This window comes from Vanacampus margaritifer, chromosome 4 (assembly GCF_051991255.1).
Source record: "Vanacampus margaritifer isolate UIUO_Vmar chromosome 4, RoL_Vmar_1.0, whole genome shotgun sequence".
NCBI classification, from domain to species: domain Eukaryota; kingdom Metazoa; phylum Chordata; class Actinopteri; order Syngnathiformes; family Syngnathidae; genus Vanacampus; species Vanacampus margaritifer.
This window is the reverse complement of record NC_135435.1, coordinates 7874928-7897500: the sequence shown is the minus strand read 5'-3', so window position 1 is coordinate 7897500 and position 22573 is coordinate 7874928. Positions and strand designations below refer to the sequence as shown.

The window sequence follows — 22573 nt, the reverse complement described above, 5'->3', positions numbered from 1 at the left end:
GGGGCAGTCATAGTTGCGTTAAAGGAACTCTAAATTAACACCCATTTTGACACCCCGATCAATGACACAAGTTTAGCATTCCCGCTTTAAAAAAAAAAGACTGCAAGCTCTGGTAAATGTACGTGTTTATCTTTAGTTGGCCATTCAATCAGCACTACTACTACAATATAAATACTGTAATATCACTGGACCATTAATGGAAAAAGTTGATCAAGTTTAAGCACTGTTAAACTAGCTGTTCAGTAGTCTAACAATAATATGTAAAGATATTTGCAATAATTTGAATGTACTCCTTTAGGGAGGTCTCAGGGACGGATGCTGAGCCCCAGCTCTCTGTACCTGATCCTGGGCCTGCTGATGGCGCTAATGGTGCAGTCTGAGCTGACACATGCTGCTTCATGACACTAGGAACCCCTGCTAGATCAGGAGGCACATACTCACCCACACAACCAAAGATACACCATTTTTATGTGCAATAGCAGACCGCTTTGAAACAATCACATCAGCATATGAGTGTTTCAATACCACTAACATCATTAGGGTCGCATGTGAACTGGAGCCTACACTGGATTTGTCACCTGGCAATCGCAGGGCACATATTGACAACCGTTTGCATTCACACCTTTGGACAATTTAGAGTTGCGTAATTTTTTTTAAACAAACTTAAATAAAAGTATTTACTGAAATTATTGATTTAATTTAAGACATTCAGCGCAATTTCAGCTGGAATAGGCACCAGTGATATTAAAATCACTACACCAAAGAACAAACAAGAAGTATATTTTCAAAATATTATATACTTTATGTGCTTTGTATTAGTCAAATGCAACACTGCTGCTTTATCTGTATTATTGATTTGTTTGTTTTTTAATAGTATTGTAAAAAATCTTCTAATATCTCCCATGGCAGTAACACTTTATAATACTGTACTGATCATCCAAATTCATCTACTTTGTATAGGATGCAAATCATTCCAAACATTACTATCTAAACCTGTATCATTTTAAAACTACAATGCAACAACATTGTGATTAGGTTTGTAACAGGTATTTTGGAAATACAGTATCTGTACATTTGCTCAAGAACAAATCATTAGTACTGCACTAATTGACTAAATGGTAAATTAATGTGTGAGGCATGTTTCTTATCTTGTATTATCTTATCTTGTATTGACTTATATTGTATTGTCTATTGTTAAATCAATTACAGGCATTGTTTCGTTAATGTCTACCTGTGTATCTTATTACCACATCTAAAGTAATGTAAGATTAACGTAGTGCTACTCTTTTTATTTCAAGTAATTCCAGTTGTAAGCCATGCAGTGGTTTTTAGATGTATTTATTCGTTAATCATTATTACTGTAAAAAACTTTATTCAAACTTTCTTTCTAATAACTGGAAGTTATTGTCTTGTCTTGTACTGTATGTCTACTCAGGGATACAATGCTTAAAAGAAACCACTAAGAAGATTGAAAAAGATAACTGAATTTATGTTTAACTGTTTTTTGTTAAAGACAATTTTATTTTATTTTTTGAAAGTGTATGGTATACAATGTTTATAGTACATCAAATATTAAAACAATGTAACTACTCCAACAATGTTGTGCTCGAACTGAATACAAAAATTAAAATCACTATATTGTATTTTATTTTTGGTAACAGGATAGTAGATAAGCAGTTAAACATCTGAAATTTTAAAGTGAATAAGATAACCCATACTTGCAATAATTGCATCAAGCCTGTGACCCATTGACTTTACCAGATTGTAATGTTTTTTTTCCCATTTAAAATGCTTTTCCAGGCCTTTACTGCAGCCTCTTTCAGTTTTTGTATGTTTCTAGGGGGTTCTTGCTAAATCTTGAAAAATAACAGGGGTGTCCAAGCTTCTTCATATGATTGCATTTTTGTGTTCATAGTACGTAAGTTACGTAGCAATCGGTTATAAAGTATAAGGGTGAGGGCAATAAACACTTTAAAAGTTAAGTAATGCTAAAAAAAAAAATGTCAATACAATACAAAAATACATGTCTTCTCAAAGAGCAACTTCTTAAACGCTGATGAAAAAGTGTGGCGTGCGACTCAATGTGTGATGTCACTATGACGCCATCAAGTCCGTCTGGTCTGTTTTTGGATAATGCGAAACCGTCAGAGGGCAGAAAACAAGCGGTAGCAATTAAATAAACGAATCAATGGAATTCTCATTTTGGCCTCTCGGTAAGTGTCGGCATCATCAAGTGAGCTCATATCAGTGACGTGTCGGAGGTGGGAGCGGAGTGAACGTAACCAGCTGGCTGCAGCAGTGAGCAGCCTGTGTGTCTGTCAAACATTTAGCATCACAGCCAACATGGCGGACTGGGGTAAGAAACCAACTTGGTGCCGATAGCAACCTTCCAATTTTTCTCTCGTCACCCGCTTTGGAACACGAGTCCATCGCTCCTTTGTTACCTAACTCCGACTCCTATGCGGTTAGCTCTAACACATTTTGTGCTGTCGTTTTTACAGACGGTGACAACTTCGAGCTGCAGGAGCCGAATCAAAAGGCGCCACAGGACAAATGGGAAGGCGAAGACGAAGATGACGATGTTAAAGTGGGTGAACATGGCAGTGGTCGCTTCAAGATGTGTTGACGTCCAAACACTTCATTAACGGGCTACAGACTTTCTCGTTCCGGCCGTGCTGCCCTTCTTTGCCACCGGTTTAGTGTGACAGTCAATCGCTACCCACGCAGTTAAGCTAAAGTTAGCTGACTGCTACCTCATGTGGGTTCTGCTGTTGTAAACCAAGTGCGGCTAACTTTGCTTATGCGTTTGGCTAATGGCTACCCGTGGGAATTGTAGCAGTAAATTGGCGATCCCTAGATGTTTTTAATGGTAATATCTATAAATTTACAGTTTGTGGTAGTTATCCACACATCTTAGTTTTTCAGTTTGAATGAACATAGTTTAAAGCTAATCTGTTGGCCCACCAGGTTGGGTAGCAGACTTGCTAACATTGGTAGCCCCGCTTTAGCTTGCTTTTCCAATCATACGAAGTCACTTCGACGCTACTATCGCGGAAAGGAATGTGTCGTCTTAAGGAGGGACATAATAATGTTATAAGTCGGTTGTCATGGACGAGTGTGCAAAATTAACGTTTGTAAGCCCCAAATAGTGCCGTGCTAGTTCGCTAACACGAGTAGCAGTTAGTCAGATGAAACCATTTGGTCAGATGACTCATCCAACATCTTACGTTAGCTCCAGAATTTTCTGTTTATTTTTAGGACGTGAGGCTTGAGTTGCTGCGACTGTGCAGGTGGCTTTTACCTGAATGTTGCTATGGTGTCAGGGAACTTGCTAGCTTGGGGGTGGGGGGGCTCTTCAATTGTTCATCTTTCTGTGATGTATGGAGTGTCCGAAGAAAGAAACTGATGATTACACGTCAAATTCCAAACACTGGAAGTATCCCTCTGAGTAAAGTTGTTAGGACTAATATTCTTATAGTTGTTTGTAATATGTTTGGAAGAGTTAATAATGATTGGCCATGATTAGTGTTTTCTAATGGGGTCACATGTGTATTTATGTTCTGGATGAACAATTTAGAAAAATTATATAATTGCTATTTCCCCCAATCACTATTCCAGTTGCAATTTAATAAGCAATTAGTTACCCCCCCCCCTTTTTTTTTAAACAAATAAAAACAATAAACAATATCAGTTTTATTTTACACAAATGTTTTGGTCTATATATATTAGGCTTCTGCTAAAATAAAGGCATCTGAACCATGAGTTAATATGTAAGAAGATGTATCTACTAATCAGTTATTTTATACAAGCATAACCATGGGTAAGTGACAACCATGAAATTCCCAAGAGCCTTAGCATGACTGGTAAATTAAATAATATATACAAAAAAAATATATAATAATAATTATTGAAAACAAAGTGCGTATTAAGATGTAAGTCTTCCCGTTCCAACGTTACTGTAACCATAAAAAATAGGGGTGTGAATTGCCTAGTACCTGGCGATTCGATTCGTATCACGATTCATAGGTCACGATTCGATTCGATTAATCCCGATACACATCTATAAATTGAATATTGCGAATTATTATTATTTTTACTCAAATTTAGAGAATAGTCATCAGTAAACTTGTACGTGTACACTGTAAGATTTGTATGAAAATGTATTTATCTGAAAATTCAGGTTGATGTTTTTGAACAGCACTGAAAAAAAATATTAAGGCTTAATGTTCCATTAATATAACATTCTTCCATGCTTAATGTGTAAATCCTAAACCTAAGTAAAACGTTTTGTTGAATATTCCCATAAAAAAATGTTTTAAAATTGATTCAGCCACATATTTAATCGATTCGAGAATTAGGCGCTGTAATATCGCGATATATTGTCGAATCGATTTCTTTCTAACACCCTTAAAAAACAACACTGCTTAACAAAATTATTCAAGGTTTTTTGCCAGGAAAACCAGCATGTTCACTTTGGCCTGTTTTAAACAAGTATGCTGGCATGGATGTAACGACATTGCTGTTAAAAAGTCTCTTGGAGGGTGAGCTTTTTGCAAGTATACAGACTGAGGTACTTTTTGGCAAGCTGCATTAATAGCTTTGTGGCGCTTGGAAGTTTTCTTGTAAGGTGTGAATCTCGCAAAACTGTCATTAATGGTTATCAATTTGCTATTTTACAACTTGCCTTCACGTTAATATTATTGGGACTCTGAAGATGGCTGTGTAGATTGGTTACTCCCCCCCCCCCTTATTATTATTATTTTTTTTAGCGCTCAGTATTGTTCATTCGGTAATTTTACCGATTTGACATATCATCATTGCTCTCTTTTTTCCCCCTCTTTTTTCGTTTGTGTGCGTGTGTACTCATTAGTTCACCTAAAACCTATTCAAAATCCCCTACCGTTCACCTAAACCGAATACTTCAGAATCCAGCTAGAGTCGTGAGGTTGTCAGGAGACCCGAGGAAGGATCAAGGAAGAGAAAGGAAAGTGAAATCCAGCACCGACCAGACATTACCTACTACCCACCGGGCCATCAACCAGAGTCCATCACCAACCCCAGAAACATCTAAATTCCAACAAATTAGGGAGACCTCAAGAGACCAAAGGAGAGACGGAGGAAAGGAAGGAAGGAAGGAAGGATAGATGAAGCAAAGTGAGATCCACAGACATCAGCCTCCACCGATTCAACGACCAGAGGAAGAAGCAGATTGTGTTTGAATTTCGATAGATGCTGGTGTGGTGGATCTGGCATGCATGAAAACCTCCACCAGAGGGGGGAACTGTCGACCCCGGCTAGGACAGAGCAAGCACAACACCTCAGGGCCCCCCAGGCCACGGCAGCGCCAAGGGACAACCCCCGGGTCCCGTAGGGGCCACCGGCCGGAGAGCAAACCCAGGAGCCATGAGTGCAGATTGCGTTTCTTCTTGATGTAGCCACTGTTCTTCGACATCACTTGCACAGTACTTGCGTCTGTGACAAGTCATCTCTCTTGAAGCCAAAGTAGTCCCATATTGCAAACGTGCTATTCTTTTTAGGCACAAATAGTTCATTGCTTTCATCCTTGTTCATTTCTTCCTCACCCGCATCTGCTATTTATTTTTCCTCCGTCCACGGCTGCGGAGTTGCTAACAGGGCGCCTGTGGTCCACTCCAGCCAATAGGAGAGCAGTTATCTAGGGAGGTGAGTGGCGATGCGTATTTAAGGTCGCATCTGATTGGTCGAACTTGGATAAAGGCCATGCGTGCAACGAAGCATACAGTACCATAACAAAAGTTTGAATTTATCGCACGTTTTTGCGATGAGCATATTGCATGTGCCATCATCGCGACAATGTTTTTTTTTTCTCGATTATATCGTGCAGCCCTAATAGGGTGTTTGAGAAAGGAGCCGGTATCCACAGTTGCCTGCAATCTTTACTGAAACCTTTGCTGCGTGAGCTGGGGTATCCTCATGCAACAATCAAACACCACAAACAAGTTTTCCATGACATTTAAACGTACTGGCCAGTTCATCCCTGGTCATTGAGCAGCACTGTGTTACTCACACACAGTTGGTCTGTATGTTGATGGCAATGATGTGTAATATGTATTCATTTTCAGGTGAGGCCAGAAACTTTTGGGTCACCCCTCTTATGCCATAGCATTCATTGCGTGTGTTAGTAAATCTTAGTTTTAGTTACATGATTGCATTCATACTTCTTTTTTTTCTTTTCTTTTTTTTTTTTACATGTACTTTGATTGGTCAAGTGTACCCAATGTTGTGGTCCACAATTTTAGTATTAATGACTTAAAACAATTTTGCAGGTGATCGAACTAAGTCAAACTGCGTAGTTACTTTTACTATTCCTGATATCATAGTTTGTAGGCTGATAATTTTTATGATTGAAATGGCCTCCTTTTATTCTTTTTGTAGGACAACTGGGATGATGAGGAAGAAGAGGAGAAAAAAGAAGTGAACAAGACAGGTATTGATTAATTGTTCAGCAGTTCTGACACCTGCTGTTTTTCAGAATGTTTTAAAATTATCTTTATTCATTTTCAGACTCAAAAGTTTCCGAAAAGAAAAAATTGAGTGAGAAGATTAAGGAGAGAGAAAACCGTTTAAAGAAAAAGCAACAGGAGTTAGAAGAAAAAGAATTGGAAGTGAGTTCTTCCCTCTCGTTTGCTTTTGTATTTGACTGCCATACACAACAATGAAGAACTGTATTATGTTGTACTTTGTGTCATCTGTTTTTCCAGGAAGATCTTACTCCCGAAGAACAACTCGAAGAGAAGTTAAGAGTACAGAAGCTTCAGGAAGATGCAGACTTGGAGTTGGCAAAAGATGCCTTCGGTAAGAAAGTGTAATTGGAAATCCATTCCATTAGATGGCAGGGACGCTCTCATTGTCAGAGAATGAGCAAGGTAGTGTACTTCTAACAATTTTGTAGATAGATTATCCTATTTGCAGTCGCAGTGGAGAGTTGGAGGGGTGCAAAATATTGTTGTCTTCCGGAACATGAGAAATATTTGGTTTAACTGTATCTGTGAGAACATAATCCATCACTTTCATCTGTCTCCAGGAGTTGTCAACCCTTCTGTTCCTGGAATTGATGCGATGTGTCCATCTTCCAAAGAAGAATTCACAGAGTTTGAAAAATTGCTGAAAGAAAAGATATCCCAGTTTGAGAAATCGGTGCATTATTCAAGTTTCTTGGAATCATTGTTTCGGGAACTCTGTATTTCATGTAAGCGCTTGTTTCAGGTGGAAATATGTTGATAATCCTGTTTATCAGCATATTTTCATGCATCTAATTTATAACAATTTGTTGTTGTTTTTTAGTGGAAGTGGATGATTTGAAGAAAGTCAGTAATTCCCTTTCAGTTCTACTTAGTGAAAAACAGAAACAAGAAAAGGTAAGAGACTGCTGACTGCTTCTTCTTGTTAAACAGGTTATTTGTGACGTGTAGGGGGCACTGCTTACCCAGTTGAGTGGCTTGAAGTGACCCCTCCCTCACTTTCCCTGGTCATTGAAAAACATTGGAATTTGGTTTCTTGTCATTTGATTTGTGAGGTTTATTTTGATTTCAAAATGTGATGAAATGTCATTTGACTACTATGACAATATGCCTGGTTTGTATGATAGTCACAGGCAAAAGCAATGCAATCCTCCGTTTTGTTTACACCATTTAAAGGAAGCATTTGCATTGCGTTGCATTGAAATATCAGAAATGCCTGGATGTTCAGACTTGTCAGTAATTTGTGTTACATCCTGAACAATCACAGATCTGTCAAAATATTGACATAAATAGGTGTTGTTTCTAATAAATCAATACGGGATGGGTGTTTTACAGTGGAACCTCAACTACTGCTAGTTCACGGATATTTGTTGAACATGGATACAGTTGTGCTTAGATATTTAATGGTTGCATGTTTATCTATTTTCAAGCAATTGTTTCACCATAATAAGAGCAACTCCCCTAATGACCCTAACCCAAAGCCCCAAATTCCATCTCCTTTTCCTATTTGTGCACAATAATTACCAGCAAATATATCACAGGTGATGGTTGGTTAACTGTAGTATTGATTTAAACTCAGGTTGGTAAACTTGTATGTTAGCAGGCCAAAACCTTCCTGCTATATAAACTTTTAATCGGGGTGTTTGGCTAGCTTCTGTTGTGATTCTTATATAGTGTATATTGAACAAACACAATTGTTTGATAAATGACTTCATTTCAACTAACCTATGACCATTAATGAAAGAAAAGTTTTGTATTGTATTCAATTATATTGTCCGACAAAATGGCCAAAATCACAAATAAGCATAACTATGTTATTTAGTAAGTTTTTTTTTTATCATGTGAAACTGTCATTGTCAACCTCATAAAAACTATATTTATTGTATCTTGGTATATGCGTGCCTATAGGGCGACAGAATTTGCACAAGCAAGCTTTCGTGTGATGTCTTGAGTGGTGGTGGTACCAAATGTTTTCCTGACTGAAAGATTTTTTTTTTCCCCTCCCATAAATGTTAAGCCAGAAATGCCTATTGACTTTATGACATTAAAATTTGGAGGTTACATGATACATTAAGAGACGTGTGATATGTGCCACTGCTATATAAAAGGTCTAAAAGTTTGTTTGTTTTTTGCAGCAAAACAAAGGGAAAAAGAAGAAGAAAGGAGTCGTACCTGGTGGTGGTTTCAAAGCACAGATGCGAGATGACCTGGACTATGGCGGCTTTGACGGTGGCTATGCCCAAGACTATGAGGACTTCATGTGACACAGGCCCCATGGCAATGGTCCCGTTCCCCTTCTAACCCTGAGTTTTGCAGCTCTACCTTGTGCTGTCCAGTGCCATCCTGGAAGATCAGAACTATGTGTTGCCCCTTTCATCTTGCTTCAGTGACTTCAGGGACGGTACTGGAAGCATCCAGTCTCACCTTGGCTTTATGTTCATGCATACGGAATTGCCTTTCTCTCTTTCTCCCTCTCTCCATGCAGCCTGGACTTCACATGCACATATACCTGAATAATTAAGTTTTATCTGTTGGGTAAACATGTTCAAGGGAGTATACTTTGTAATTGCTGTTGTCTGTTTTCAGAGCTCATTTTCAATTGAATGTTGCTACTGTCCCAATAGCAGACTCAGTATTACAGTTATACATGTAGTGACATAGAAACAAACGGTTCTATGCAAATTCTTAAACCGGAATGTCATGTATATATTTTAGGTCTCACTTGAGGATGGTTCTCTTTGCAGATGAGTATATAGTATCTATACCTGGTTGCCAAATACAAATGATTCAATCCATTATTCATGTTCTTAACTGCAGGGGTTTATTCTGGGGGCCTGAAACTGACACGTGAGTATATTTACAGAAAGTACACCGTTAGCTGAAAGATTAAAGGGAAGGGTAAAGAAGTATGAAACTATTTTGACTTAAAAACATGACAGCCATTCTATTGCTGTGTCTATGGATCAACTTAAACAATTGGAGGCAAGAGTATCAATTGGAGAATCCAGGTACAGAAAGTAAAAACCCTGCCACAGATTGGCTTTAGCAACAGTTGCTTCTACTCAACTGTCAGGTTGAGCAGTCACCTATGGCTGAATCCAAACTTTTACAGGGTTTTTACGTTTTGGACCTAGATTCCCCAAACCTGAAGAGTATTTGAAGGTGAATTGCAAATTAAATTTGCTATACCAAGTTGATTTCTACGAGTGTTTGAAAACATTGGGTCAGCGAGATTGGAATAACTTGTTAAAATGGTCTCTATCATTACTTCTGCAAGCTTGTATCAAGTGTGATGACGAATGGGGGATTTATCAGCCTGCCCCTACTGTCATGTCTTCATATGGGCTACGGTCATTTGAAAGCAATTGAATTCTCCTTTTTCTAGATTTTGACCAGTTTCAATGTTACATGGGAAATTGGCTACTGTTTTGACATTTAGACTGCTGCAGTGTTTTATAAACATCTAATTTAATAAATCACTGGTCAAAAAATGGTGTCTTGCTGGAATCACTAAAATAACTAAAACCTTTTGCAATATGTTTTAATAAATATTCTATTTACAGTTTCAAGTAAATACAGTAACCACGTAAGAAGAAGAAGAAAAAATAGGAATGGCATTAAGATATTTACTTTAGCTTTTGTAGTTACATTTAGTTGATTTGTACAACATAACTGGCATATTTGCACCAAATCAAGATTAATGTTGGACACTCCCATTTGTGAGTCTTGAGCGGTAGACCCTCAGTGATTGTGTTTAGCTTCTGGCCTTTGTGCCTTTGGCTTTGGGATCTCTGGTGCTGCGTCTTTGACTGTTTCGGGAAGCATTGGCTCTTTGCCGACGCCGGTTTTGTCTTCCTTCACTTCTGCCCGCACTTGTAGCCGTCTGACCTTGCGAGCTCTGCAGGGCCTGGAAAACGCTTTGACGAGTAACCTCGCGATCTCCGCAAGTGAACGTCAGCGCGACACCCTCGTTGCTCTTCATGACACGAGAAGTGCCGTCAGAGGTGCCGTCAAAGCAGCGGCCGAGAGCAATTTCTTTGGCTGAGCGTGGATCCTGATCCGTTACTGTATAAATTCCATAGTTATGACCGAGAGGGTCAAGAGGTGCAAGCATAGTGAACTGATTTGTGTCATTGTTGACAGCAAGTGGTAGATGGTTAACCAGGTACTCCTGGAGGAGTGGATTGACATGATCTCTTTTACAGCTACCCTGTGGAATCACTTTCACCAATGTGCGATCGACGCGTTCCTGATCATACAACATCCCACTGCACTTGAATTCTAAGCACACGGCTGACACCCCCGTCTGGTCCATGTCACGGATACTCCGGATATCTCGTAGACCGTACAGCTGGCCCACTGTCTTTGGGTGAGTGCCTCCCATATTATGGGACCGCACATTAATCTCATGTGGGCTGTTGACTTTGACTTTGATATAGCAGGCACGGTATTCCATTGGCTTAGGCCACCAACTGAGGTAGTCCTCGGTCCAGCTCATTGGGTCATCCTCATTGAATGGCACCGTGTTGTAATCATAACGATCTCCTTCTACTCGAGAGAAGCGGAAATGTGCAGCACTGAATGGTGCCTCCTCACATTCTTTCAATTCTTCAAATGCATACACAGGTCCGTTGGCCTCTTCAGCTGTGTTTGGACTTGGTTTTGCCAAGTTGATGCTGAAGGCCGTCTTCTTGAGTTTGGGGTTGTCATGATCGGTGCGCCTGTAGTTCAGCCTGCCCAGGTAAGGCTGAGGCACTCCGATGAGATTTGGACTGAGCTTGGGAGAAGATAGGACAGCCTCTAGTTCCTCACCTCCAAGATTGGCCATGACGTACGCAGAATAAGCATCTGCCTTTTGCTCATCGCAGAAAGCAGGAAGACAAGCACCGTTAGGGCCTGTGATGACGCTGTCGAAACGTCCCCAGGCACGAGGGTTAGTGGAATAGCCAGCTGTGGGCTCCATATTTATGAGACTTACTACAACTCCCTCAACCTGCTCACTGGGCATGTAACGCTCGCTGCGGAAGGCTCTCACTTTCACATAACACCTGCGGTTCTCTGGGACGTCCAGGTTAAAAAGTCTTCGCTCTCTGATCTCCATGTTACCAATCAGAAAAGTTCTCTCTTCCCTTTTTCCTCTGGATTTTTTTTCCACCTTCAGACTTCCCTCCTCCTCCCACAGGCCTGTATCAGGGTTGAGCGACCACAGCTTCATGGTTCCAAGGTGTTCAGGCATCGTAACCTGGGCAGAATCCAGGAACACCTTCACCTCACCTGCATTCAAGGGCTCATTGGTTTCTCCTCCTCTGAAGTCAACTGAAAACATCCCGTAGGTTCTCAGTGGCAAGGTATCTCCTTCATTCCCTACAAAGTTGAGATCACTTTGGGCTGCAACTGCTGTGGATACATCTCGGGGGTCAAGAAATGTTACACTAGCATTTACATCACCCACAAACACTTCACCGTTCTCCTTGTAGAAGGAATTGGGAGGAATCTGGATGTGAGCCATTGGTTCCTGTCCCTCTACTTCACCAAGATCAAGCGTGTTGGTTTCTGAAGAGCTAATAGTCACGGGAACTTTCTTTCGCAGAAGTTTAATTTCATGGTAAACAGCACCTCCTTTGGCATTGAATGGAAGTACCTTTGTTGTGTTGATGAATTTGTTCATGTTGTCCATAAACGTCAGGACTAATCTCTCTGTGTCGGGAGGAACGTGGATGGTGAAGGTACCTTTGTAGCCTGTGCGGCTAATTCTTATACCATTCATGAAGATGTGGCCAAATCTCATTGGTTCACTGTTGTCTGCGGCGACAGCTCTCCCATGCACAATAGACTTTGTGTCAACACATTTCTGACAGCCGCATTCAGTAACCACCATTGTGGGTAATTGGTAGCCTTGGCATGTCAAGTGCCTTTCCTCCATCTTTGCCACACCGCAGCAGTATGCTACTTTGTCTTTGCACCTGATACCATTGTCCAACTGTCCAGCGCATGTGCTGGAAGGGCATTTGCCGACATTGTAGTAGAAGGAGTTTGTGCTGTTTTGGTAGCAGTCATGTGGAAGACGTATGAGATGGGATTCAGGCATGGGATTGCATGAATGGCTATTTTTGCCTGAGAGGGGAAAGGAAATTCCAATTTAATTTTAAATTACTTTGAAAACGTCACTGAATATTTGGCCTTTGTGTGTGTGTGTGTGTGTGTGTTTTTTTATCCAGTAAACTGTAACATACCAATGATTTTGAGGGTAGCTGGATTGGTCTTAATGGCTCCAGATTGACCACTTGCCCTGCAGTAGTACTCTCCAGCTTGTTCAGGATGTAGATCTTTAAGAACCAAGGTGCTACCAGATTTCTTTTCTAATAAACTGTTGTTATGGAACCTTTGTTGCGGAAACAGATTAGAAAAGCAGAAATAACCTGAAAAACACAGACTACAAATGTAATGAAAACATAGTGTATTAAGTCCTACCATTGGTACTTGTCTGGCTGTGGTGTTCCAGCGATGTTACAGCAGAAGGCAGCAGTTTGTCCCTCTCTCCTGGCTTTATTCTCAGGATTGCTCAACACGTGAAGCTTATCTGAAAAGTGTAAAAAAAAATAATAATAATGTACATAGAAATTTTGAAACACTTGTTACTCTGTTAATGATTTTCACTGTACCGGTTCTTTTGAGGTGTACGCTGAGGACTGTAGTACGCTCAGAGCTTTTAGGAACAATAACACTCAGGGTGGCGTGGCCTTGCAGTCTGATTGTCAATGTGGTGTTGCCATCAGGGCAGAGCCCGGGGATCCGAAAATGTCCATTGTGGTCTGTGAGGGTGAGGAGTTTGTTGGAGCCAAGTATTGCAGCCCCCTCAGCAATGAGACCTCCGGCACCACGGACAGAGCCCAGCAGGATGTGCTCTTCACACATGCATGCATTACACTCTGCGTTCACCTTCCCCATCACGCAATGCAGGGCGCAATCTAAAAGGGGGAAATAACCACAGTTTTCAGTGATTAAAATCATTCTACATACATAAATTCTGATCAACCGGACAGGAATACACTGACACTGACATTGCCTTTATGATGGTACACAAAGTTAAAGTGACATGCCAGGAAATAACCAGTTAACCTTAGGATTCATCTTGAGGGTATACCATGAAAATCAATGATATGTAGCCTACTATATCAAAAATAGTTGATATATGTACATTCTAGACCAAAGTTGAGGACCCGACAGGCAGAATTTGCATGCTCATATGGGTTAAAAAAAAAAAAAGTTGTTTAAACCAATGCCGTCTTACCAGTCAGACACTTTGGTCCACTGCATTCTTTCCTTTCTTCCTTTGGGCCATTGCAAAGCATTGAGTGAGAACTACATTTTCTGGAGCGAATTTGGACTCCCACTTGACCACAAACCGCAGGACATGGACCCCAGTCTGACCACGGACTCCAAATATCTTTAACATTTGGACTGTTACCTGCTAAGAAAGATTTAAACATACAGCATCAACACCATAAAGTAACAAGTTACCCAGTTGTTACCCATTATCAATCTACAATCACATGTCACTGGTGTCATGCCAAAAACTTGTATACCTCCAAACTCGTCACTTTTCAGGTGATCCCAAAAACAGCATGTTTGTTCAACAATTAACATTGCATTGTGAAAGAGAGCAATCCGTTTTCAAAACTTTAGTCTGGTTCAATGATGACTGATCAAAAGCATACATTTGGGAAAAAAAGAAATTTGCCCAATTGTTTTTTATGAGATTTTGGCTTAACAGCAGCGATATGCATCCTACTTATCACAAAGTAAGTAAAACATTAGTTTAACCAAGTTCTGTAATATTGCAACATATTGAAAATGGTAACAAACCTTTGGGACAAAGGAATCGGACTGCATAATTGGAACAGTTACGTTCTGAACCTTGCTCCTCATTGAGGCACCAAAAGCCCACAGTTGGGTCTGCATGCACCTTCTCCCCAGTTTCACGGGCTGGCAGCCAATCAGTGGTTCTGGCCTCCAGCGCCCGGGGAGTGTCACACACACGGGCCCGATAGTAATGGCGAATGGCCTCAAGCTGCTCATAGTCTCCACGGCCTCCTGGATGGTCCACGTTGAACCAAGTGGTCCATTCGTAGTCTGTAGGTTGTTCAGAAGCAAGCACGGAAATCAAACTGAGGGCAATGATGGAGTTCAACTTACTCTACTTTATAAGGTGTGAACTCATTCATCCCAGCCATTTTCACTGAAGCAACCCGCTTTGCTCCCGGCTGTTTACTGTATTTTTACTGATTTTCCAAGGCCCACAGAATATTGTGTTCTATTGCTATAAACACATGAAACCTAAAACCAAAAGAAAGACTAGATCTAATCTCTAATCAGTTTCAGTTTTGCAAAAATTAGCATTAGAATATAGCTAAATTTCATAACTATTCACAAACCTGTTGAAAACACTGGGGGAAAGAGCTTGTTGCAACATGGCCTTGGTTAATCTCTTATACTCTGCTGCCACCTGCAGGCCGTTTTTTGTAATAACTACCATTGCTTTAAGCGACCTCTTCAGGTCAGAGGCTGCATCAAAGTCTTCTGTATGCTTTAGCATAAAAAACGTATAAATATGTTTTTGGGACCATGGTAATATTTAAAATGGAACGTTTTTATAAGTTTTTGGGAGCAAATTAGTTAAAATGAAAAACAATTTTACCATGAGGGGGGATCATAGAAGTGCTTGAATCTTCGCTTCCCCATAGTCCTGTAACAGACCAGATTTCATTTGATTTATGTGATTGTATGTCCCGAATTCAATTTGGTACTATTTACCAATTTGTGTGCAAAAGTTGTCCAACCAACAAGTGTAAAATTTACCAACTAAGTAAATCTTTAGTTGGCTGGCTTTATGTGCATATTTGTGTGTCTGCAATCAAGCCATTCTAAAATTTATTTAGAAAATAACACCCACAAGCCGAGTTCTTCTGCCTATAATTTAACAGCCACAGTATGGCAACCGATTTGCATATGCACAATCATGTCAAAACTAAAAAGTAAGCAAAGCGTTTGGGCAAATTGAGATTAGCAATAGCTCACAGTCCGTTTCATCAGTTCTAGCTTCTTAGAACCAGCATGCTTGAATGTTTGATAAACATGACGATGTGGAGGAAAGTATTTGTGTTGGTAACATGTATATCCACACTAATTTACAAGTGTAATTCGGCATCTGAGTGAAAAAAAAGGTGCCTTTGTTTTTGTCTTTATAGAGGTTAGTTCAGACTCTGGGCTTCCTTTTTTTTTGTAGAACAAGTTTGCCTATTTGCAATGCCCTCACTCTACTCCGAGTCGTCACGGTAAGAAATGCCGTACTCTGCATTGTATATAGTCTGGTGGTCTTGAGCAGTATCCTGTTTGCAAGAAACAAAAGTGCCCAATTAAAACCGAGCGATATTAACCAGTGGATGTTAAGTGTGCCAGAAATTCTTTATCCTTTGTGTTAATTTCGTCAACGAAAAGTAAACAAAAATAATTTTGTCAACACACATTTTTCACCGCATGAAAATTAGACTAAATTAGACTAAAACCCTCAATAATAAACAATAACTGGGACCGAGACGAAAATGTACTTCACTTAATAAAAACTGGACTAATATCTATGGACATTTTTGTTTTAACAAAAATGAGACAAAAATTATTTGATTTTGTAAAATCTTGTCTCTGCTTATCTGTTACTGTCACACTCATGTGAAACACACCCTTTCAAATCTGCAGCTAGCAAGTACAACATGCACAAACATATGGGACAGACAGGAGCTGGATTCACGGTAAAAGAAAAAAAAAAGAAGTAAATTATAGTTATAACAGGACATTAATCCAACAGCTATACTGTAGGCTAACGTTCCAACAATTGTGTTAATCCAATCGCTAACTGGCTAATTTACTAGTTTGTAGTATGGAGCCATAGTAGCCACTTGTTGATATACTTTAATTGTGTGTGAAGTTGTTTTTCATCAAAAAGATGAGAGAAAATTTGATGTGAAATAGTTTGAGATCCGAAATGTTCAACATAATCTGATGACAGATAAAAGATACAGGGGTTAAATGATTGTCCTGACTAAAACTAGACTAAAATGTTAAGTTTTTGTTGACAAGCTAGAAGAATAAAATTATGTTTTCTTGGACTAAAATAAAGACTTAAATGCTAGATTATAGACTAATATTGGACTGAATAAAAATGTGATGATGTTGACAAACTATGATAAAACTAACAAACGTGATTGAAACTGGACTAAAACTGAGATTATATTTTAAAATGGCGGCTAAAATGAACACTAGTATATTCTAACTGGAAAGTCCTAAAGAACTTTTATAAAGACACCAGTTTTAAATTGTGAAAAAAGGCACAATTAAGTATCCCTGAAATAAGAAGGGCTTTTAAATCCATACAGGACAGTTTTTGGCCATGTCAACTGAGCTTTGTGAAAAACTCACCTTTTGCAGAAAAAACTGTAGCTTGGCTGAATCCCACCATCAAAAGGAGTAGCCTCAGTGGCATCGTCACCCTCTGCCGTTGTATATGACCGTCAAACTTTCGACCTGTAGTAGTGTGTGTTTTTATACCAAGAACTCAGGAACACACCTTTAGTGGGGGAAAAATGAATCAAAAAGAATAGAAATAGAAAAGAAAACATTCTACAAAATTCACACAATCTCTGAGTGATAACTAAACCCACGCTGCTAACATGGACCTCAGGCAAGTGGACCACTACATTATCAGGCACATTTAGCAACAAATATATTTCAAACATTTGATGTGTAAGACATGTCAGTTATCAGCTGACTTTTGGAACGGGAACATGCCTTCAAACATGGACTCAGACATCTTTGTATGGGGTGGGCTGCGGCAAAAAAAAAAAAAAAGACGTTGCTGAAGCCCACACTCAGATTTCACATCTGTGTTAGCAATCACTATTTGTCGGGGGGCTCACAAACATCCACTTATAAAACACTTAACACACAAAAGTTTGCATTTGTGTTTAATTGTCAGAAATACATGTAATCTGGCAAAATTATCACATTTGCACTCAATTAATTTGTTTTGATGCATATTGCCTACTATTACAATGAATTAGTTGCAGATCTACCACACACGAAAAACATACATTGGTTTTCAAATTAAATTTAACAAAGGCAACCCCAATTTTCAATACTGTTAAAATTAGTACAACTGGAAACTTTAAATCCTTTGCTAATTTCCCCTCAATCATGTAAGAAAGTGTTATTTAAAAAAAAAAGTAATATAAAAAAGTATTGCGTAAACCTCTTGGGGCAGACAGAGCAATTCAGTAGGGACATGTCCTACCTGGGACTTGTGCCTATGCTTGGTATTTCCTTGTGTTGTTCCTCTCGTCTGTATCCTCTCAAGTATCTCCTCCTCTTCAGTGTGCTTCAGCACCCTCCTCCAGTGTCTCTTATACTGCTCTGCCTGTAGCACAACTCCTTCCTCTCTTGGCACTATGCCACAATATCCCTTTATTGAGCAGTCGTGTTATTAAGATGGTCACCTACCACCGTGAGGTACATGGTTCAAGACCTTCCCTGGACACATGGCTTTGGTGTCCTTGGGCTAGACACCAATACCACAAACTGCTTCCGTGTCACTTAGTGTGAGCCACATACTACAATGTGATCGTTCAAATTTCATATATGTGTGTATACTGATTAAAAAATTACTATCTTCATAAATCATCACTTTTCTCATACAGCATTGACTAATGCCCAGCGGTACTTATGGAAGACAAGATGTTGAGGGATTTAAGTAACCATTTCTGTTTGGAGTAGAATGAAAAATTGTAGAATATTTTTCAATAAGGTACTGGAAGTGTAAGTGGCGTCAAATGGCTTGAACAATCATGAATAATCATTGAAAAAAACAAAAACTAAATTCTCTTCATCAGTGTTATTATTACTTATTTAATTTATTAAATGACCGATTCCAGTTGTTTAAATTTTAAACTGTTCAGCTCATTTACAAGAGTCGGCAGTCCCATTCAAAATTTCCGCGGGAATTTTTCTAGTTTAGTTTATTATTTAGTCAAAATTGATGACCAGGCATACAATGCTAGTGATTGTTACAAAAATACACAATCAGTATCTGTTGTTGAGATGATGTCATAACATTCATTAATTAATGCTAATGTATTCCAGAGCTCAATTTTCCAAGTTTATCTTTGCAAAACTGTAATTTTGCTTGCCAAGTTAGAAAAACTGCTAAGTAAGACAAGGGCACCATCTGGAAAACCGAGTTTTAGTGAAACTATCCAATGTTTAGGCTAAAGCAATTTCAGTCGAGCTACTTTAGCTTAAGGTGAGAAGTTGAATTGATGACTTTTTTCCCCCCTTGGAGCACAATACTAATAGTAAACTGGGGGAAAGCCAGGCTGTGGTCCTCCTTGCCTAATAAAGTGAGTTCACAGATACAAATGGTGTTGCCACCCCAGAAGAACCCTTACTTAAATTGTCATATACTTGAAGTCACCACAAAAGAAAAATAACGGACAATATTGTGCGGATGTAGTTAGTATTAATTATTGTCTCATACCTCCTGTTTTGTTTTCACAAACAATCTTCATGAGTCCTGCACAACACGCCCACCACCTGCATGCGTAATCTATTTGAACAAACATGCAATTTGGGGACTCGATATGTGCAATGCAATAAAAACGATGTACCACTAAATGTTTTTATTATTACTTTTATTATTTTATTTCTATAAACCAGTGATTATTATCAAGTTGTGGTTTCTCTAACTCTCAGGATTTTCTCGTTAACATTGTCCAGTTTCCTCCTCCTTTCTGAGATTTCCTCAATTTTTTTTCCTTTTTCCTGAACAGACCTAAAGGAAGTAGCGTTAGCTTTCTCCCTTTTGCTATGCACGGCGGCCCCCTAATGACAGTAGCAGAGGCTGCTCTGCATACTTGAACTGCTAGAGTCATTAAAATGACCAACTTCAACCGTGAGTGCTCTCTGTCTTAACTTTTCCTTCTCCCTGTTCTCACTGCTCTGAAAAAGCATTTTTCAAGGCTCGGACACCGTGTAACCACATGGATAGTGTAATTGTTCCTACTGTATTCTCTGTGAGAACAAAACTATTCTGTAGTTCAAATAACGCACTACTTTATTTTTTCTCCTCATGCGGGAAGTCCATTATCATCGCAATGGGAATACTAGATGCCAAAACATTACACACTGAATCCGGATTATTATTTTTTTCTTTCCTGTTTAGGATCTGTTGGAGTGAAAAGTCTTCCCATTCACTGAAATGTCGTGCCCGCCCATTCCTACTACTTATTATTTAATAGCTATATTGACCTGAATGAGAAAATAGCTGTTAGTTGCTGAGTCAACCTTGGGGAAACAAAATCAGCATTAGATCACGGCCTTGCAGATCTGTTTTAATTGCATTACTCACAGTCAGGTGGCAATAAAACAAAATTGAATGCGTCAGCCTGAATGGAGGACATGTTAAAGATGAAAGATGTGTCAGTGCATGCATGTGTGGAGAAGTGATGTCATCATTTGAGTACAGTGATAGGACAGACTACACATTGACAGACTGCAGTTGGCATCTGATGATAAAATGTTGTCGCTCAAACGTTGTTTTAAAAGACTGTTACTATGCAATTGTTGCTAGCAAAATTGCAGCCGCAGTGATACAAGACGTGAAATTAGAGACATCAGTAGATCCTTCCAACAAAACAACGCAAGTATGTTTGAATTTACTTAATTTTAGAGAGCAAGGGACCACAACTTAAGTGATTTCAAGTATTTTTATTTATTTTTTTATATTATTTGGGCTTCCAGTTCATAAAACCCATGAAAACAGGATGTCAAAAAATTGGAATAATGTGATGATATCCCCATGCATACTTACCAGTGTTTTGCATGGAGAAAAAACGATGGATGGAATTTTTAAAGATTTGTTTAAGATTCACTGATTGTCACACCCACCTGAGTGGCAGCAGTGGCCGCGCTCGGGAATCATTTGGTGATCTAACCCCCCAATTCCAACCCTGAAAGCTGAGTGTCAAGCAGGGAGGCAAAATAGGTTCCATTTTTAGAGTCTTTAGTATGACCCGGCCAGAGATTGAACCCGTGACCGCCGAGTCTCAGGGCGGACACTCTATCACTAGGCCTCTGAGCTGGATGTTTTCAAGCCCGGTATGTCAATCTTCAATAGTTGGTTGGATTCCCTTTGCCTTAATCACTGCCTCGAAGCGCCTTGGCATTGCCTCGGGGTGGGGGGTCCTGGAAGCCCAGGCTTTCTTCATGCTTGCTGTCAGCTCTTTGTTTTTGGGTCTGGTGGCCCTCATTTTCCTTTTGTAATACAGTACTATCAAGAGGAAATGAAAGGAAAAATGACTCAAGCATTGAAGGAATGAAATGGGAATGAGCTTGGGAGACAGCCACTCTACCACCCGAGCCATGCCAGTCTTGCTGATTGCCACTATACTGCATAGCTGTTGTGTCCAAAATGAGACCAAAAACCGCTCTTGGAGGTACAAGGATTCCGCTTGACACCATCAATTTAATAACACACAGCAGGAGTGGCATGGCTCATGTGGTAGAGTGGCTGTCTCCCCAGAAGGTTGTGGCGTTCATTCCTCAAGCCTTGAGTAACTTCTTTTTTCTTTTTTAAATAAACTGGTAAAATGTACGCAAATCACTCCTTGTAAAATTTAGAGTGAAAAAAAAACGTTACTAGTTTTTTTCAAGTAAACATCACTCTTTAAAAAAAATATATATATTTTTTTTATTTTTTACAGTGTAGAGTCTACACTGTAGACTGACCTTCCATCAATGCAGACCTGTTTCCCATTCAAAATGTGTGGCACATTTTGAAGTGCAAACCATGACAACGGAGATCCCATACTGTTGAGTAACTGAAATTGTACATCAAGCAAGAATGAAAAACAATTCCACCTACAGCAATTCAGCATTTGTTATCCTCCGTTGTCAAACACTTAATGAGTGTTGTAAAAAGGAAAAGTGATGTAACACAGTGGGAAACAGGCCTCTGTCTAAGCATTATTTTTTTTAAACGAGTTCAATTATCAAATTCAAAATGAGCTTTTTTGGGGGGGTGGGGAGTTTATCAGTTGCAACATTAAATATGTTGTCTTTGTAGTGTATTCAATTGAATATAGGTTGAAAAGGAGGATAATGTATAAAGGGATTTGTAAATTGTATTCTGTTTTTATTTGTTTTTATTTGTTTTACACAACGTGACAACTTTATTGTAGAGTTTGTATTAAATGTTCACAATGACTGCCTATGGCCATATTGCATTGATTATCTGCAAAAGTTTTAACTGCTGAATTTTGTGCATGTTGTACATATTAAAGTGGGTGTGGCTTGCCAGGTTATTAAGATGACCACCTGGACACAACAGTAAGGGTTGGACATACTGTCTGTTTTTCAGCTGACACCTTGAGGGGGCGATGCACATCCCATTCAAAAATTAAAGCATCCTGTCCTTCGTGTTTTTTCGCTGGCTCCCTCTCCTCAGCAATGGCGGAGGCACGTGGTCACGATACCCCCCCCCCCCCCCAGCCACCCACCACAACCCCCTGAATCCTGGATATCCTGGCTATTCAACAATATTGTCAATGCCTACTAAATAATTTATATCTCATTATTATAAACTTTCAATACATTTTTTTAAATCAACAAACATCTGTGGGTGTGTTTTTGGACACAGGTGTCATGTTGCCTGAATATCAGCCTATGTTAGTGCTATGTTAGTCCATGAAAAGGCATAATTTACTTGTTTTTGTTATTTTTATTTATTTGTATATTTAATGTTCAGTGTTTTTACAAATGAATGTGTGTAAAATTAACTAGTCATGAATTTCGCTGTTTGTTTTTCTTTTCTACTTATTGAATACAGGTCAGTAACTGACATTTGCCTTATTGCCGCCAAGTGGCAGAAAGCTTTATTGTAACTGAGCAACTCATTAACAATTGTAACAGCTCCAATGCATTGAATTTATAACATAGGCTCTGAAATTATTTTATGCAGCCCACTTGTC

The 22573-nt window shown here is 39.3% G+C and overlaps 3 protein-coding genes across 6 annotated transcripts in view; 2 read left to right on the top strand and 1 right to left on the bottom strand.

Annotated features, from left to right (window-relative positions):
• strc1 (stereocilin 1) overlaps positions 1-1844 on the top strand; it is a 20573-nt gene extending 18729 nt beyond the window's left edge. For all 4 annotated transcript variants that reach the window (XM_077564841.1, XM_077564842.1, XM_077564838.1 and 1 more), the window contains one exon: positions 299-1844. In XM_077564841.1, coding sequence (XP_077420967.1) covers positions 299-402 — 104 coding nt within the window. In that variant the 3' untranslated portion in view covers positions 403-1844. The remainder of the gene's footprint in view (positions 1-298) is intronic.
• Positions 1845-2112: 268 nt separating this feature from the next.
• eif3jb (eukaryotic translation initiation factor 3, subunit Jb) lies at positions 2113-9692 on the top strand. The gene is made up of 8 exons (XM_077563875.1): positions 2113-2356; positions 2502-2587; positions 6415-6466; positions 6544-6644; positions 6741-6834; positions 7064-7228; positions 7324-7397; positions 8636-9692. Exons 1-8 carry the CDS (start codon positions 2344-2346, stop codon positions 8762-8764), a joined length of 714 nt encoding a protein of 237 aa, XP_077420001.1. The 5' UTR covers positions 2113-2343; the 3' UTR covers positions 8765-9692.
• A 400-nt stretch (positions 9693-10092) lies between these two features.
• Positions 10093-15242, bottom strand: cilp (cartilage intermediate layer protein, nucleotide pyrophosphohydrolase). Its single transcript, XM_077563874.1, has 7 exons — positions 15199-15242; positions 14367-14633; positions 13792-13971; positions 13158-13468; positions 12972-13075; positions 12734-12882; positions 10093-12614 (listed from the first exon to the last, which is right to left on the bottom strand). Exons 1-7 carry the CDS (start codon positions 15212-15214, stop codon positions 10255-10257), a joined length of 3387 nt encoding a protein of 1128 aa, XP_077420000.1. The 5' UTR covers positions 15215-15242; the 3' UTR covers positions 10093-10254.
• Positions 15243-22573: the final 7331 nt, after the last annotated feature.